Source organism: Rasamsonia emersonii, assembly GCF_000968595.1.
Source record: "Rasamsonia emersonii CBS 393.64 chromosome Unknown ctg1118621760657, whole genome shotgun sequence".
NCBI lineage: Eukaryota > Fungi > Ascomycota > Eurotiomycetes > Eurotiales > Trichocomaceae > Rasamsonia > Rasamsonia emersonii.
Genome location: NW_013562830.1, coordinates 1 through 16,226, shown reverse-complemented (window position 1 = coordinate 16,226; position 16,226 = coordinate 1). Strand labels below are relative to the sequence as shown.

The 16,226-nt window shown below is 49.9% G+C and overlaps 6 protein-coding genes across 6 annotated transcripts; 1 reads left to right on the top strand and 5 right to left on the bottom strand.

Annotated features, from left to right (window-relative positions):
• Positions 1-1,319: 1,319 nt before the first annotated feature.
• On the bottom strand, positions 1,320-2,808 carry T310_8137 (Protein kinase domain-containing protein; the record flags this gene model as incomplete). Its single annotated transcript, XM_013469084.1, has 5 exons — positions 1,320-1,550; positions 1,628-2,143; positions 2,187-2,209; positions 2,306-2,626; positions 2,775-2,808. 5 exons carry the CDS (start codon positions 2,806-2,808, stop codon positions 1,320-1,322), a joined length of 1,125 nt encoding a protein of 374 aa, XP_013324538.1.
• A 1,737-nt stretch (positions 2,809-4,545) lies between these two features.
• Positions 4,546-7,014, top strand: T310_8136 (alpha-1 protein; the record flags this gene model as incomplete). Its single annotated transcript, XM_013469083.1, has 4 exons — positions 4,546-5,179; positions 5,232-5,665; positions 5,724-6,493; positions 6,555-7,014. The coding sequence occupies 4 exons, from the start codon at positions 4,546-4,548 to the stop codon at positions 7,012-7,014; spliced, it is 2,298 nt and encodes a 765-aa protein (XP_013324537.1).
• Positions 7,015-8,008: 994 nt separating this feature from the next.
• On the bottom strand, positions 8,009-8,988 carry T310_8135 (uncharacterized protein; the record flags this gene model as incomplete). Its single annotated transcript, XM_013469082.1, has 2 exons — positions 8,009-8,782; positions 8,830-8,988. 2 exons carry the CDS (start codon positions 8,986-8,988, stop codon positions 8,009-8,011), a joined length of 933 nt encoding a protein of 310 aa, XP_013324536.1.
• A 770-nt stretch (positions 8,989-9,758) lies between these two features.
• T310_8134 (uncharacterized protein) lies at positions 9,759-10,787 on the bottom strand (the record flags this gene model as incomplete). Its single annotated transcript, XM_013469081.1, has 7 exons — positions 9,759-9,903; positions 9,966-9,986; positions 10,046-10,080; positions 10,168-10,171; positions 10,220-10,232; positions 10,292-10,365; positions 10,480-10,787. The coding sequence occupies 7 exons, from the start codon at positions 10,785-10,787 to the stop codon at positions 9,759-9,761; spliced, it is 600 nt and encodes a 199-aa protein (XP_013324535.1).
• A 455-nt stretch (positions 10,788-11,242) lies between these two features.
• Positions 11,243-12,483, bottom strand: T310_8133 (uncharacterized protein; the record flags this gene model as incomplete). The annotated part of the gene is made up of 4 exons (XM_013469080.1): positions 11,243-11,426; positions 11,530-11,591; positions 11,789-12,010; positions 12,253-12,483. The coding sequence occupies 4 exons, from the start codon at positions 12,481-12,483 to the stop codon at positions 11,243-11,245; spliced, it is 699 nt and encodes a 232-aa protein (XP_013324534.1).
• Positions 12,484-13,068: 585 nt separating this feature from the next.
• Positions 13,069-16,201, bottom strand: T310_8132 (uncharacterized protein; the record flags this gene model as incomplete). The annotated part of the gene is made up of 10 exons (XM_013469079.1): positions 13,069-13,331; positions 13,401-13,448; positions 13,482-13,862; positions 13,913-14,002; positions 14,123-14,457; positions 14,567-14,727; positions 15,008-15,226; positions 15,458-15,620; positions 15,880-15,901; positions 15,940-16,201. 10 exons carry the CDS (start codon positions 16,199-16,201, stop codon positions 13,069-13,071), a joined length of 1,944 nt encoding a protein of 647 aa, XP_013324533.1.
• Between the last annotated feature and the right edge of the window lie 25 nt (positions 16,202-16,226).

The following is a 16,226-nucleotide window of genomic DNA, read 5'->3' as shown; positions in this document are numbered from 1 at the left end:
ACGACCACCTTCCCCAACCACTCCACCAAGCTCTCGTCCGCGGGGCTGGTGTACATGCACTTCGGCCGCGCCATCATTGCCCAGCATACCAACCTCCCGCTGGATCACCCGGATGTGACGCTGCTGTACGAGAAGCTGTACACGGATTTCATCGAGGCGCTGGACGCGAATGACAACGGGATATCAGTGTACGATCCCGCCGCCGTGGCCGTGGCAGGCCTGCAGAAGCGGTTCAAAGACGGTGGCATCAACCTGGGCTCGCTGATCGGCGACCTGAACTACCCGGACCCGAATGCCACCGGCGAGGCACAGGATGAGGACGCCCGGTTCGCCAAGGCGAGCGCCTTCATCGGCGAGGTCTTCCTGCGCAAGCTGCGACATGCGAGTGCGTACTGGCTCCCTGCGCGCGCGACGGTCGGGTCGGCGTACCGGTCGCGTCGCGAGACGGCGCACCCGTCAGGGCGCATCATCATCCTGGTCCGAAGGCGGTGTGCCGTGGAAGGAACACCTGTACAACTTCGAGCAGGAGGCCGGGTCCGGCGAGGAGAACCAGGTCTACTACGTCCTATACCCGGAGAGCGCGACCGAAGGGTCCAAGTGGCGCGTGCAGTGTGTGCCCGTGGAGGAGGGCAGCTTCGAATCCCGCAAGCCCCTGCCGGAGTCCTGGCGGGGGGTCCGTGACGAGGATCTCGATGGAGTGATGGCCGCTGAGGCCGATCAAGCTGGCAAGACGAAGATTCCTCCCGGTGCTGTTTTCGTGCATGCCAGCGGGTTCATTGGTGGTCATAAGACGAAAGAGGGTGCTTTGGCGATGGCTGTGAGGAGTTTGGAGTCGTAGACACTAATTAACTAACTAAAAATCTAGCCTTGCTGATTAAATGAAAGAAAAAGATTATTTTGACTTGCTTCTAATCTGGAGTCAGTCCAGCCAAGTTGTTTCTACGTAGTCGGATATCTACCTGCGTGCGGTGTAGTCAGCGGTACACTTTGCAGTGCTAGCTATCAGTTTACTTGTCAAAAGAGCCAACTTTTGAGGAGGTTTTTTTTGCCTGTTTAATTCATTATCCTGGATAAATCCTTGGCTAATTTGTACTGTACAATAGATTGTTAAACCCTAACCCCTTGAACGCCATATCCGCAACCCGAGGAAGATACTACTCCTGTACGACGATGAACCAGTCCTAGTGTTTCCGTTTAATGTTTTATCACCCACGCAACATATGTCCAGAAAATGAGGGATATCGAAAGGAGGCTGTTATATCCAAGCACCTGCCTGCCCGTTAGAGACTTAACGGGACACCTTAACGGCATAATACCAACTAGTAAGCCTTCCCGAGACGTCTGATAGACTCCTCACTAAGCCACGGGTCGTCGAGAAGCTCTCTGGCACTCTTCCTCTTATCCGGATCCCACTGAAGCATCTGGCTCGCAAAGTCTAGAAACTGCTGCTTCTCCTCTCCATGGAGAGAAGTGACTGTGTCCTCCAACAACAGATGACGCGGAACAAGGTGCTCGTAGAGAAAGTTGCCTGCCAGGATGAACATTAGCAGCTGGGCATGAATGCATGTAGAAAGTAACTCTGATTCTGTCGGCCTTACCATTCTCATCGAAAAATGGCCCTCCGTACCATTCGTACGCTTTTGTGCAAAGCTTGCCTGCCGCGTTCCTTATCGCCGGCGCGAAATTCCACCTTCGGCCGTCGCGCTCGCGATCGAGAAGTTCCTTCGGTGGCGGACCAAGCAGCGCGATCATTTCTGCCAGATGTGCGGCAGCACTGTATTACCCTTCCTGGTCGTGGACTTGACAAAATAAATCTCGATTCTCGAGTAAATTCCACATCTGGATAGGCTGTGTTAAGAGTCTGACGACGAGATGAAGAGGACGACCATACCATCACGCCGAGATTCCATATATCCACACCATACGCCCATCCAGCGCCGAGGATCACTTCTGGCGCTCGGTAGTGGTCGGGCTGGATCGGATGTCTATTCAATTGGCCCGGTTCTTGCTGGATTTGTGCCAGGCCAAAGTCTGTGATCTTGGGTAGGATGTTGTACGAGCGGAGAGAGCCGAAGTCATTGTGAGACAGGTAGATGGATCGACCATCCTTGACTTTTCGAGCCATTGGATGGGCTTCCTGTGCCTGGACGAAGTCTTTTGATAGCGGAGGGATCTTCAAAGGTTACCCGGATGTTGTCGACCTTGAGATCTAGGAATCGTTAGTATACTGCAGACACCGAAGAACTGAGGAACAAAAGCCTGCCTGTGTGAATAATATTGCATTCAGAGTGGAGATACTCCAGACCTTGCAAAAGAAGCCTGACATATGCTTTCAACAGGCCCAGCGGGAATTTCCTCCCCCGACAAGGCCGTTGGAAGAGCCACAGTGGCTCTCTCATCGGCTCGTAGACCAGGCACAGATGTGTTCCGTGTGGTCCCCTTTCCTCGAAGCTGTCGATGCAGGTCCTGACGTAGTGGAAGCCTCTATGCTTAGGATTTGTCTGTGCAATGCGACGTTCGATACTGAGCTCGTGGGCTGCAGCGTCCATGTCTTCCAAGTCGCAGTTGCTGATCTTCAGCGCTACGTAGCGCTCTGATTGCCATATCCTTCTGGAAGGGAGTATATCTATCAGCGATGTGCAGGCTGGAGGCTAGCTATCTAGCCAAAGATGTCTCTAAGCATTTACCGACGAATGTCCCTCGCAAGCCAGACGGTAGAGCAGCTCCCCCAGCCGATCTTTGCTAACGCTTCATATCTATTTCGGAAGATATACCCTGGATCGACTGGAAAGTAGAATCTTGGGTCATAATGAGGGGTAGTCTCTTCCTCAATCGGTACATGGGCAGCGAGTTCTGGAACAGGACTCTTGCGGACTCTTGGGGGGCTTGCGGCCGAGCGAGGCTATGGCTGAGAGGGGCCAGAATGCGCGCTTGGCCGTTGCAGTCGACGACAGGAGTTTACACATATACGCAGGACTACATGTCTGAGACAATGCGACGCTTGCCGTTCTCAATTCAATGTGTTGTGATGATTGTTTAATGTTAATCCTGCCGTTCAGGTGGCAGGTGCTAGCTAGGTCGCTTTGGGTTAGCGAGGGTGATCATGGCCCAGAAGGGTTGTTGATTCCTGCCTTCTATTACTATTATTTGAGCACAACAGCATCACCAGAGATCTGTCACTACTCAGTAGATAACTAGAGAGCTACAAAGCCCAGTGTTGTGTAGCTTGATGTTTTCAGGAACTGTACTGACTGACCAATCAGAGGCCAGCCCAATAGACATCATGCTTACATAATCGATTACACGTGATCTATTGTCCAATCGAAAGGGGCTTTAAAGCCTTTTTAAAGCGATCGTTGTCGCCAGCCAATGATATTGCTCTAGCTGCTTGTAGATTTATTTTTGATCTTTTTTTCGTATTACTTTATTTTTTTTAGGTAGTTCTAAATTGCGGGGGCGGAATTACGGGGATCCGGCACGAACACGGCGACGAATAAGCGTTCGCTCGTTCGCTCCTACAGGAATAGAGTTATTATTGGCGTCGATTTGGTTGCATTTTATTTTAGAATTAATTCTTATCGTAAATTTATTCAGGTCATATCCGCGAGATCGATGGCTCTCCACGGCAAACCGGCACATGCAGAGGATGTAACTCACCGCATCTACATGGCCAGCCCGGCCAATCGGCTGGCTTTGCGGCGCACGCGCTCCGGGGGCATGACCGGGTTGGCAGCTGGACAGGGCAGGCGAATCCTCCAGTTTATACCATCTTTTTTTTTTCTTTCTTTCTTGTAAAGACTGATCCATCACGATGGTCGATCAGTAGGATGGCTTTAGTTATCATCCTCCATCATCATGCCAGTACTATGGTGACCCACAGACATACACTGCATGTGGATAGTTTCAGACAACAGAAGCAGTGAATGGAGTCATCTGGAAAAGCTCAAGTTAGTCTGCGGTTCAGAACTATAGCTAATCTTGACATTGCTTGAGGTTACATTATTCGCTAACACATTCCTTGGTCAGCGGATTATCAGCATGCTCAGCATTCCACATGTTGCCAGGCCAAAGCTGTGTGTGCTTGGCGAGAATTTTCCATGGGGAACGCGATATGGATCGACTCCGTCCTTCATGGCCATGGCCCCATCTCCATGCCGTCTTGCCGTACCGAGTCAACCTTGAACTGGTTTGAGCTAGATTTTAGGTTGGTTCCTGTCCAGTCTAAAGCTTGGCTTGTCACCAGACGAGCCATTCACGGCTTGTGATCGTCGCATGTGTTAACTACCCCGGTCATGTAGCCTGGCCTTATATCGAAAGTCGCCAGTCCCTCCTTGCCTAGGAGAGGATGCGTGGAGTTGGGATGGATCTTATCTGATGACAGGAATGGAGGAGTACTAGAGTAGGCATACTGTAGTCTAGACTATAACTGTAGTCTAGTCTATATAAGCTGAAGATGGCCCCAACAAGGCCTCAGGACTGGTGGCCTGACGGTGGAGTTGTTTTCTCGTCGACGCAGACGAGGACATTGTCTGCTCATCCATCATCATGCTGCTGCTCTTCTCGCTTCTCCTGCCTGCAGTGGCACGTGCCGCTGCCAGCGATCCAGCAGACTACACTCCGTTCGTGAGCGTCTTTACCGGCACCGAAGATGGAGGCAACAACTTCCCTGGCGTCGCGCGGCCCTTTGGCATGGTCAAGCTGGGCCCCGATCTTTATGTAGACGGCACCGACTCGTACTCTGGCTACCTGCCGACGGGGCAGTTCTCTGGATTCTCCATGATGCACGAGCAGGGCACTGGAGGTGCGCCCAAATACGGCACCGTCTCCCAGCTCCCTCTCGTGGGCAACATCTCGCAGCCACTGTCCAACCTGACCGTTGGTCGAGCGGTACCCGATCAGGGATCGGTGGGCTACTACAAAGCCCAGACAAGCGACAATGTCGTTGTAGAGCTGGCTGCCGCCAATCGAGCGGGCATGTACCGCTACACCTTCCCCAGGAATGCAACGAGAAAGAACGTCCTGGTGGATGTGTCCCATGTGCTGCCGTCATATAGAGGCATGGGTCTCTCCCAGGGTTACGCTGGGGGGAACTTCACCATCTTCGCAGACGGTCACTACGAGGGTCATGGCGTGTACAATAACGGTTGGAACAGGTCGCCCAACTGGCCGATCTACTTCTGTGAGTGTCTTACGGATATTGCTAGAGGAGGACATATTCTGACAGTCTCCAGGTGGCTATTTCGATACTCCCCCCATCAGCAACAAGACCTATGTCGGTACAGACGCCGCTGGCAGCATCGTCCAGCGCAGTGGATCGGCCTCGTCAACATCGCCAGACGTCAGAATCGGCGGTCTCTTCACCTTCGCGACGACGGAGGTGACCTCGCGGGTGGGCATCTCGTGGATATCGACCGCCCAAGCCTGCAGCAATCTCAAAAACGAGATTCCTGCTGGCACGCCCTTCTCCCAGGTGGTCAACGACACCAAGGCGGCATGGAATGAACAGGTCCTTTCGAAAATCACGACCACGACCACCAACACGACCAACCTTGAGCTGCTGTACACGTCGCTGTACTTTATGCACCTGATTCCCACGAACCAGACGGGCGAGAATCCGTCGTGGAACTCGCCAGAGCCGTATTATCAGGACATCTTCACGCTGTGGGTATGTAGCGTATACCTATTCTGCTTATTTTTATCATGATAATATTCTGACTCTGCAGGACCTCTTCCGCTGCGGCACCGCCCTCATGCACGTTTTGCAGCCCGTGGCCTACGAGGAGCAGATCCGCTCTCTGATCGACATCTGGCGCTTCGAAGGCTACATGCCCGACGCGCGCTCGTCAAACTACAACGGCCGCACCCAGGGCGGATCCAACGCGGATAACGTCCTGGCGGATGCGTATGTGAAAGGCGTGCGAGGCGCGGTCAACTGGGAAGACGGGTACCGGGCGATGGTCAAGGACGCAGAGGTGCCGCCGCCCAACACCGTCCCTCCAGACCCCCAGGCGCCGGACTCGTCGACGAAAGAGGGCCGTGGCGCGCTGCCAGACTGGAAAAAATACGGCTTCATCACGCCTACCTACACCCGGGCCGTGTCGCGGGCAGTCGAATACGCCTACAACGACTTTGGCCTGTACCAGGTGGCGTCGGGGCTGGGCATCCACGACGACGCGGAGAAGTACCTCAACCGGTCGCGAAACTGGCGCAACCACTGGAATCCGAACACGACGTCGCTGGGCTTCTCGGGCTTCGTGGTGCCTCGCAACCTGTCCGGGTTCATCGAGACAGACCCGCTGACGGACAGCGGGTACTGGGGGGATCCGTACTACGAGGCGAGCTCGTGGGCGTACTCGTGGACCGACATCCACGACATGAAGAAGATCATCGAGCTGATGGGCGGCGCGGAGATGGTCGTGCAACGGCTGAACATCATGTTTGAGGAGGGCGCGAGTGGGAGTCCGGGCATGATCTTCGACCCGACGAATGAGCCGTAAGTCGTTTGCCTCAATCCCAGAAAGGGGGGAACATTATTTACCAGCTGACGTCTCCAGCATGTTCAACGTCCCCTATCTCTACAACTACGTCGACAGACAGGACCTGTCCGTCCTGAAATCGCGCACCATCGCCAAAAACTACTACAGCACCAGCGTGTCCGGACTTCCGGGGAACAGCGACGCGGGGGCAATGCAGACCTGGCTGCTATGGAACATGATCGGGCTGTACCCGGTGACAGGACAGACGACATTCCTGATCCACTCGCCGTGGTTCGAGTCGATGACCATCGATCTAGGCGAGGGCAAGAAGTTGCAGATCACCGCGACGGGCGGCGACGGCAACGGCGACACCGACTTCTACGTCCAGAGTCTCAAGGTCAACGGTCAGCCGTGGACCAAGAATTGGCTCACCTGGGACGATGTCTTTGCTCGTGGTGGCACGCTGGAGTTTGAGTTAGGCAGTCAGCCGATGAATTGGACGACGGGGCCTGTTCCACCGAGTCCGGCGTCGGAGTAGTATAGACTGACCATGTGTGTATATACGTGTGTATAGACTCTGCTTGGGGTATATAGACTAGATTGTACTGTACATACATACATACAAATCAATGCACTATGCAGATTATGTAGATAGATAACATTATGCGGCAGTGTATATTTTATATTTAAATCTCTGAAGCCAAAATACGAGAACCATCCGTGTCTCACACAGGCGTAGTTACCATAGAGTGTTGTGATAAGAATCCTTCCTACATGTGCTCTATGTAGTCTCATTACTCCAGTCCTATGTCCTACTTACTTCGTGTGAAGCATTACGGGACCAGACAATTATTGCATTGCTGAATTCATTATTAGCCCAAGAAATTATACAGAGAGGAGAGGAGTATTCTCAATTGCTAACACTGCTGCCAATGTGGTCAATAAATATCGATATCCATCGTGGTCTGCTCCGGGCAAGTCAGGATTATCCTCGATACTATTACCTCACAAGTAGGCATATATAGTGCGGCCATGGGAGGAAAAGAATCTCCATCATCTGATGATAGACGGAATGATCCCTTCTGCACGATGCATACTCCTAGTATCTGCTGCACAAATGGGATAGCCTCTTGATTAGGGATTCTCGCTGCTCATAGATGCATGTACTGTACAAACCCTGCCCAATTGACGGGTCGAAGTCGCGCCATCTAGTCACAGACACATATTCTTCAGAGACATGTAAGTTCTTTTTTGTGCCTTACTATGCGTTTCCCATGTCTGGACAATAGGAGATTGCTTTTTTGCCAGTTTTGGGGAGTAGTGATAATTAGCCCTAACTCAAGTCATTCACCTATCAGGGTAAGGAATATTTATAGGATACCTCTGCTCAGGCAGTGCAGGAAACATCATTAGCATAAGAAGTAGAACAGGATATTAAACGACGTCACTCTTCATCGACTGAACTAACTCTTCTCGCAGCGTACACATCCTGTCGAACCTCCATCTCCAACGCAGCCAGGTCGAAATCAGGCTCATTCGCCTCGAGCGAAAATTCCATCAAGCCGCGCACGCTCCTCCTCACCGGACGCAGCATATCCTCTGCGTACTTGCGCGGAGTCCCCGAGTCGGACCATCCCTCGCGGTAATTGAAGCGGATCTTCAGCGTGGTCAGCGCGAGCATCTTCTCGCCCACGACCGTCCACATCTTCTCCCACAGATGGATCCCCGACGGCTGCGTGCGAAGCGTGTTTGTCGGTGGCAACTCGTACTGGTTCTCCGAGTTCTCCTGCGTGATCTGCAGATGTCGGATCTGCCGGAGGCGCTGCAGCCGGATGCTGTTCACAAACACCAGATACTCCATCGGCCGGTTGAAGTCGTACAGGTTGCTCGCGTACAGCAGGGCGATGCATTCGCAGTAGATCTGCCGACAGGTCTGCAGCAGCGCGATGCAGCTCTGCATCTGCGGCGGGCGTGTGATCAGACTTGCGGTCGTGATGTCTCCCCAGTGATGCGGCGTGTCCGCGGGCGAGGCGCACACCGTATGCCCCAGGTTGTCCCATGAATCTTCCTCCCGGCCGAGATCGGTGAAGATGTGCAGGACCCGGTCGCCCAGGATCAGCTTGAAGATTTCCTGCCGCAGTTCCAGAGGCAGGGCCAGCAGGGCAGAGACTTGTCTCTTCTTCTTGCGAATCTTCCGCATCAAAATTGGCTTCGTCTTCCCCTTCTCCTTCTTCTCCTTCTTCTCTCTGGACAGCGCCCGTCGACGACGAGGTAGTCGCCGTAGCGACTCCCTCGGAGCACATGCCCTACAAGTGCAGGAGGCGTCCGTGTGCTGGTTGCGCCATGTCCGCACAATCCACGGATAGAACAGCACGAGCACGACGAGTTGCGCGATCGTCAGCGCCACCTGTGCGCGGATCCCGTAGACGAAATCCTCGGCGGGGCGAAGCAGACAGAAGGCTTCGTAGAGTTCGGTAGGATTGAGCAGGAAGGGTCTTGAGTCTTTGCCCATTATTTGGACGGTCTAGTCACTGAAGGAAGTGATGAGATAGGAGATAATAGTGTGGTTTGACGATAACGATACGGAATGACATCTTACCCCTCCAAGAGCGATCCCTGTTGGAACGAACTAATTAGCTAGGGACCCCTGTTCGCACTATGTTTAGCCTCGAATAGGATACATACGGATTATCATGATGTTTTGAGGTGGACAAGAAAATCCACCATGAAAATAATGGGTATATAAAGCCAATAGAGATTGAATATTTACTACTAGTCATGATCATGTGATGGATAGCGACTGGGTAGGGTACATACCTAGTTACATATGGTATCATCACGATAAGAAAACAATATACAAACAGACAACATTCTGTACAAATATGCGGCTGAATTATCTCATGGGCTTTCTCGTCATGCAAACTAGCGCACTATATACATAAAGAGAAAGGGACTCGAACCGTGTAGTCTCGTCGTCAGACAGCTGTCTTCAAGTCCACAGAAGAAGCAATCTCAATCAGGAATCGTTGTAGTTTTCATTCTATTCACGCTTTTCACCCCACTATACCTCAATTTATACATCCAGTTGTGTTTTTTGAGGATCATAGTCAGACTTGCATTCTTTAACCATTGGGTGATATGTCAGCACAGGAGGGGGTTTTGGCTCTTCATCATCTATCCAAAGAAGAACGTGCTGGCGTCGACTATCTTCTGTGGAATTGATATCTGACAGAGGAATTTTTATACAAATCAGTATTTGTCACTTGAGGAATTTGTATTCCTTTAATGTAGATAACCTTCTCCTTCATGAAGATCCTGGCCAATTCTTTGACAGTTGTTGTCCATAGGGTTGTGAATTGATTCAATACGACTGTTGATATAGATGTATCCCCAACTTGGGTCGGAGACATATTTGGATTCGCCGCTACTGGTTAATATTTAATTGATCTAAATTCTGGTCGAGAATGATTATTGACATACTCAACCTACCAAAGACTATATATATATGATCTGTTTAGCAAAGTTATTTTCTTCTATAATTAATAACTGTTAATTTATTAGACTATTACTTTACCTCTCCTTTAAAGGCATTCTGATACTTTAACTAAAGTTAAATTAATAAGCCCTAAAGATTAAATTGCTAAACTACCTATAAGATTTATTTCCCTTTATATACCCTTTCCTAGCTAACCTTACTAGTAGCTGAACAACCTTTGCTTTTACTATATATATTAGGCCCTTACCTCTTGTCTTTCTCTATATTAACTTTAGAGTTACTAACTACCTCCTTAATCTCCCTCTTATCTCTCTCTTACTCCCCTCCTTACTCTCCTTATTGTTACTTAAACTTATAAAGTCTTTAAATTTGTACTTTTTATATAAAGGTCCTCTATTATTATTAGTGCTCTATATAGTATCTAATTACTTATACTACTTTCTGGATTTCCTTTTAAGAGTAATAGGAAGTAGATTATATTTTATAAAATCTTTCATTATTATCTACTTATTTGCAGCCTTTTCTGCTTTAGTTGGTTCTTTAATCTTAGGTCTGACCATAAAGAATCTAAAATTTACAGGAAGCTGTGTAGCAGAACGTTCACTCTTCTCAAGTGTGTATTGCGACAGATCCTCATTGAAATTATCGATTTGAACATCCCAGCCATCATCTCTGGGAGAATTTAATGCTAGTGGCAGTGGTAACTGTGAGCGCGCTACTGTTTTCTGCGCTCTCTGGTGCAGATCCTTGATGACGCTCGCCACGTTCGCCGTGATATTATATTGATCGAACCAGTTCGAAGCTTCCCGGAGCATGAAGACACCGCCGCTACCACAGCCAATTGGTGCCGAAAGCGCTGACAACCAATCTTAAGGGTAGAACCAGGGCAACATGTATTCCGCAACTTGACCCTGGTGTACCCGTATAAATTCATGGTTAGAATCTGCCTGCCTCATGCAGCAATCCAACTGGCAACTTGGTAGCTGTTGCAGGAGGAAGAGCAGGACGAACACGGCGCTTGCCTTTGTTCCAGACGACAAAGGCCGGGGAGGCTGGAACTGACGGGGCGCCAAGGGGTACTTTCTCAATCTGACTTCCTCGCAGGAAGAGATATAGACCGAGAATAGAATTCATAGCCTCTCGGTCACGGCGTGACAATCGGTACAGTGGGTGCTTTAAACCCTTGAGGTCCGTTTTGTATTGTTTCCTTAGCTGAATTTTTTTTTCTTGTGATATGCTTTATCCAGACCGGGCATTGGGATTAAATGTCTCAGTTCTCAATTGAGGGAAGATCTTGCGAGTTGATCTCTTCATGAAAATGGTCTATCCTTTTGACCACTTTTTGAGATAGAGATTCTTTGGGTTTTTGATCGAAAAATCCGCAATATTGCCAGATGTCTGTTTTGCAAGAAATTCTACGGCTGACGATTTCCATTGCTCTGGCTCCGTTCCTTCTGGGTCTTTTGTATCAAGATTTGTATCAAGATGGTAGTCGGATGAAGAATTGAGGACGTTTGCAAAGCATTCGGTCATCCGATTCCATGTTGAGCGACTCACCGATGCTTTGAGCCGCGTTTCTTGTGCGTAGCGACGGATACCAGTTCTAAATTTTCTTCCATCTTTTCACATTGGCAGATTGCAGTTGTTTGCGAATATTAGCCTTCTTCCATCATAGGCTTCGATGATCAATCGGTGCCGGACTAGAACTCTTAACCCTCCGCGCAGACGGAACACCTTGGGGGCGTCTGCCACGCAACGTTGGGGCATCTCCAGACCCTGTCAGCACCCGTACAGCGTTGCCCTGGCCTCTACTTACCCTCTTGCACTCTCGTTTCATGCCCTGGCAACGCTGGTAGGCTGTTCCCGAGCCATAAAACAACCCGACAGGTTCTCCTTCACTGCCTGTCGGACACACGTCTGGCCTTCCCTTGTTAACAAAAGAACGGCCTGGGCTACCATCAGGTAGCATGATTTCGTTCTGGCGTGCGTCCGGAATGTGCTTCTTCAGGTTCCCTGTTGTTGGCCCGGAGAACTTGTCCTGCAACTATGAAGCTATGTGTAGAAAGCCCTGTAACTAGTTGCGTTGAGTACAGATGCCAAGTATGTTGACTGGCGTCCAGCTATTTTCGCTATGCTGCGTTCCTCCTCGTTGTTTCCAGATATGTTCCTCGTCTCGAGTCAATTGTCTGATGTGACCAGAAAGAAGCAAATAGCAAGCCATGCGCGTTAAAATCAAATGATGTCACCGGGAAAGGGGCCTTGTCCCAATTGATCCTCCACTGTATCTATACGCTCGCGCAATTCTGCGAGTTGATCATTGATGTCTTTTGTGATCAGTGTGGATTGAGAAGTGCGTTCCTCGAATTGGCGATAGTGGGTGAAAAGTTCGGCTACATGATTCTTGACGCTGTCGAGAGTATGGATGTAGGATGAAACACCATTAGGCCAGGGCGCTGCTTCGTTCGGCTTCCACGCTGTTAGGTCGCGCTCATCTGGCTTCTGGAATACCATGATCGCCCCGTTACTCTCAGCGTAGTCCATTGGCAGATGCACCTTGGTATGGCCATACCAGCCAGTATGCCTTTGGTATAGGTCTCTGCAGGTCCTTCAAGTGCGAGAAGGATTTCCTCGTATTGGTCGCAGCCTAATGATAGCAGCAACTTGGTAGAACGACAAAGTAGACGTAATAATGCAAGCACTAGTACTCGAGACGAAGTATCGAGAAGAAGACCAAGGAATGATTCGGGATCGAGCGATTGGTCTGATACCTCATCGCCCTGTGGCCCTTCTTAGGGCGAGATATCTTATTGAAAAAGATCTGCCTGCCTCGTCAAAGCAGATCAGGGAGGCAGGATCATATCTATTATCGCCAGAATGTGCTCTTCGTTAGGCGAAATGGTGTTCGTGACCCTTTAATACGAAGACATTCTTGAGCTTTTTCTCTTAACAGAGAGTTGGGATCGTCTTCTATGACTGGTGTCATACAAACGAGGTCCTCGATCGCTTGCCGCAACTTGTCCTTTTTAAAGTAGAAGATCTCTGTCTTTTGCCTGGCTTTTGCAGGTTCGTCTTCGTGGCCTTCTTCGAGGATCTTCCTCATTTGTGGTGCTTATTCACATATTCCTGATAGTGGAAGATGTGATGCTCCTCATATCTTCTCTCTTCAATTCCAGTGATGCTGACCGTGCTCCGAAAATGTCTTTTTTCCTTCGCTGAAAATTCCCTGGATTTCTCAGGAGCCAGTGCGTAGAGACGATCGTCCACGTTCACGGGACTCCAATTGAGCCGACAGGCATGCGATGGATAAGAAGCGCGAGACGCGTCCTCTGTTAGCCACCAGCGAGCATCATTTTCAATGCCTAACACCTGTCAAATTTGCGACATATCGCTAGAGGGAGGAAGTCCGAGAACATAATCGCTTCGCTTACTGACAGGGACTGTCTTCTCTGGGTGAATCGGTCTGTTCGAAACCGGCGCTATATTTGTGTTCTGGCAACATTATCACACACCGGTGACGGTCCCGGATAAGGTAGTGCCATCGACTGCAATGGCACGTATATGATATACAAACCAACTGAGAATCACCAGCGGGGAAGGACATGAGAGAAAGGGAAGAAGGATGTGTGTTACTTCCAACGACGCCAGTGTCTGCGGCTCATGTGTCAGCAACTGTCCATCATCATCGCAGGCGTTGTTGCCATCTCGTGTCATGCGAACCTCTGCCTCATTCCAGTCAAATTTTTGAGAGATGACACACTGGTAGCAGTCACAGATAAGGTAGTCATATTGTAGGGTGGAGAGCCATTGTGGAGCGCAAACCAATTTGGAGGTCTGGCCTCTAGACAGGGATGTTGGTGTGGGTTGAGGTGTCCTTCGGGACGAAGCTTTCACTAGAACACGTCAGGATTGCTCTCTCACATAGAAGAGACGTAAAGCTTACGTGGGAGGAAGAAATTATAGACCAGGTAACCAGAGAAAGCTCCCAAGTTATGATTCAGCTCCTCAGGAACTACAGCTGCCTCAGATCTTCCTGGATTTGATGTGCTTGGCCAGGATTCGCTGCAGTCCATCCTTGTTCATTGCCCGCGAGCGTCTCGAAGCGATTTTCAAACCACATAACTGTGTTGGTGGTCATAGTATCCAGGTATACCCTGGTTCTTTCTTAGTCCACAGACCAGACAATATCTATGCGAAGAATGTAGACTAACTGGAGATATTCCTCCCAGCGGAGTATTCCCGTATATGTCGATGTCCATGTCGGAAACGGCAGCGGTTGTCGGGGCAATCTCACCCTCCTCCACGTCACTCGCATCATACAGCGGATCAAATTCTGGCACCGATGTCTGGATGGGATCCTCGGAGTGAACAGGAGTAGCAGATACCAGATTGACATTCCTCCCAGTCGTCCTGCGGTAGACTGTCTGGAATATATCGAGTTCGTCTCTGATGGCGCAGGCGGCCTCATGCAGCCTTTTTCTGGCATTCCTATCCGTTATGTATGCTCAAGTAGCAGCCACTCGTTTGAGCTCGTCTTGTTTTGAAGAGCCATATTGTAGATTTGTTGAACAGGGATGTTTTTCTCTCTTTGACAGACTTTTCAAATTGTCGCAAGACATGACTCTCCGTGGATACATCGTACTCTTCGTCGATACTCGCGTCTATCGTGGAAGGTCCTTCCACAAGGTCCAAGATTTCGTCTGGCATGTTGGCACGGCGTTTGTATCGACGCTGTGTCCTCATCATTCTCAGGATCGTCTGTATCTCCTGCTGTAGTCATCATCAAACAATGCGTCCGGACGTCTCGCTTTTCGCTCCAAACATCAACCATGAACCAACTACGCTTGGAATGCAAAAGTATTTTTTCACGATATCTGTTGGTAGCGGCGTTGTCGACAACTGAACCGGCCACGAGAAGGTTCACCGGCCGGTACGAAATTGACCGGCCACGCGACAACGACGGCCTGCTCACGATTAGCTCTGAGAACCTCCTTAGACAATCTGCGGACTCACACTAGAGGGGGAGGCAAAAGCCCACAGTCACTGGAGCGGAACGGGGAGTGGGCGCCCCGACAGTCGCGGGAGCAGGAACAGGAGGCATCTCGTTAAAAATATCAGGTTTATCGACAACATCGTCAGTGACTTGAGGATTGTTTGCACTTCGACATCGTGATATGCCCTTTCTAGTGCTTGATGAATAAACAGAAATTGTAAAATGAGTTTTTCGCGGTAGGATGTTCACTGCTTGTCGAATACTCTGGGCAGCAATATTCGTTTCCGCAACGTCGTTTGTCTTTTGTCATTGTTTCCTGCTTCTCGAGTGGCCTTTTGTAATTGGGCATTGCGCCTTCAATCATTGCATTCTGTTATTGGGGTTTTCTGGTCTTCATCTCCACGAGACGTATATGAGGAGGAACTGTCTCTAGGTTCTTTTCGAACTTGACGTAAGCAATTGTAGCAGCTGGCAATAATGAAAAAAAAAACTTACCACGTGCTGTTTTTTTTCATGTGTTTGCGCGCTGTTGCAGCAAGCGATGTCTCTTGACTTTTCCTCGAGGCCATCAGTAGTATCATTCAATACCTTCATCACCTTCGTCACCCTCGTCACCCTTGTCACCTTTGTTACAATCTGGGCCAATACAGGCTTACAGCTATTCAAATAGTTTGTTGCCTCTTCTATCTTCTTCCATTCTGCCTCTGTGCCACCAAAGTCGCAAATAGAGATTTCCTTCTCGATTTTTTGTCCTCTCCCATATCGTCCGTTCTATGTCGGCTGCCTGGAGCAGCAAACAGTGTGAACAAATACTCATGGGCAATATTTTCAACGAGCGGCGGTTAGTAGACTTCGGAAAGTTCTGTTTCTGGTCAGCATCGATAGGCACTTATATTCTTTGAATTATCAAAACTTACAATTTCAGACATGACCAGTCAACTTGGCTTTTTTTTTGGAAACTGAACAAAACCACAAACCCATGCATGTGTTCTTTCCCCAAACTTCAAGACCGCGTTCAACGTGAATTGGGGCTCCGTCTTGTTCCTCCATAGCCTGCAGCTGCTTCAGGGAAGTCAGGGTCCAGCAGTCCCGGGTGTCTTTGGGGGCAGTCACAAATTCGCTGGCGCTAAGGTCACTGGTAAGCACTGGCAATCCATCAATATAATTGCGCAGACTGTAGCCATATAACGTATGCGTAGGAGTCGCCGACCAGCTTACTCGCCAGTGCCAAAGTCTCATCCCTACGTAGCCAACACATACTGAA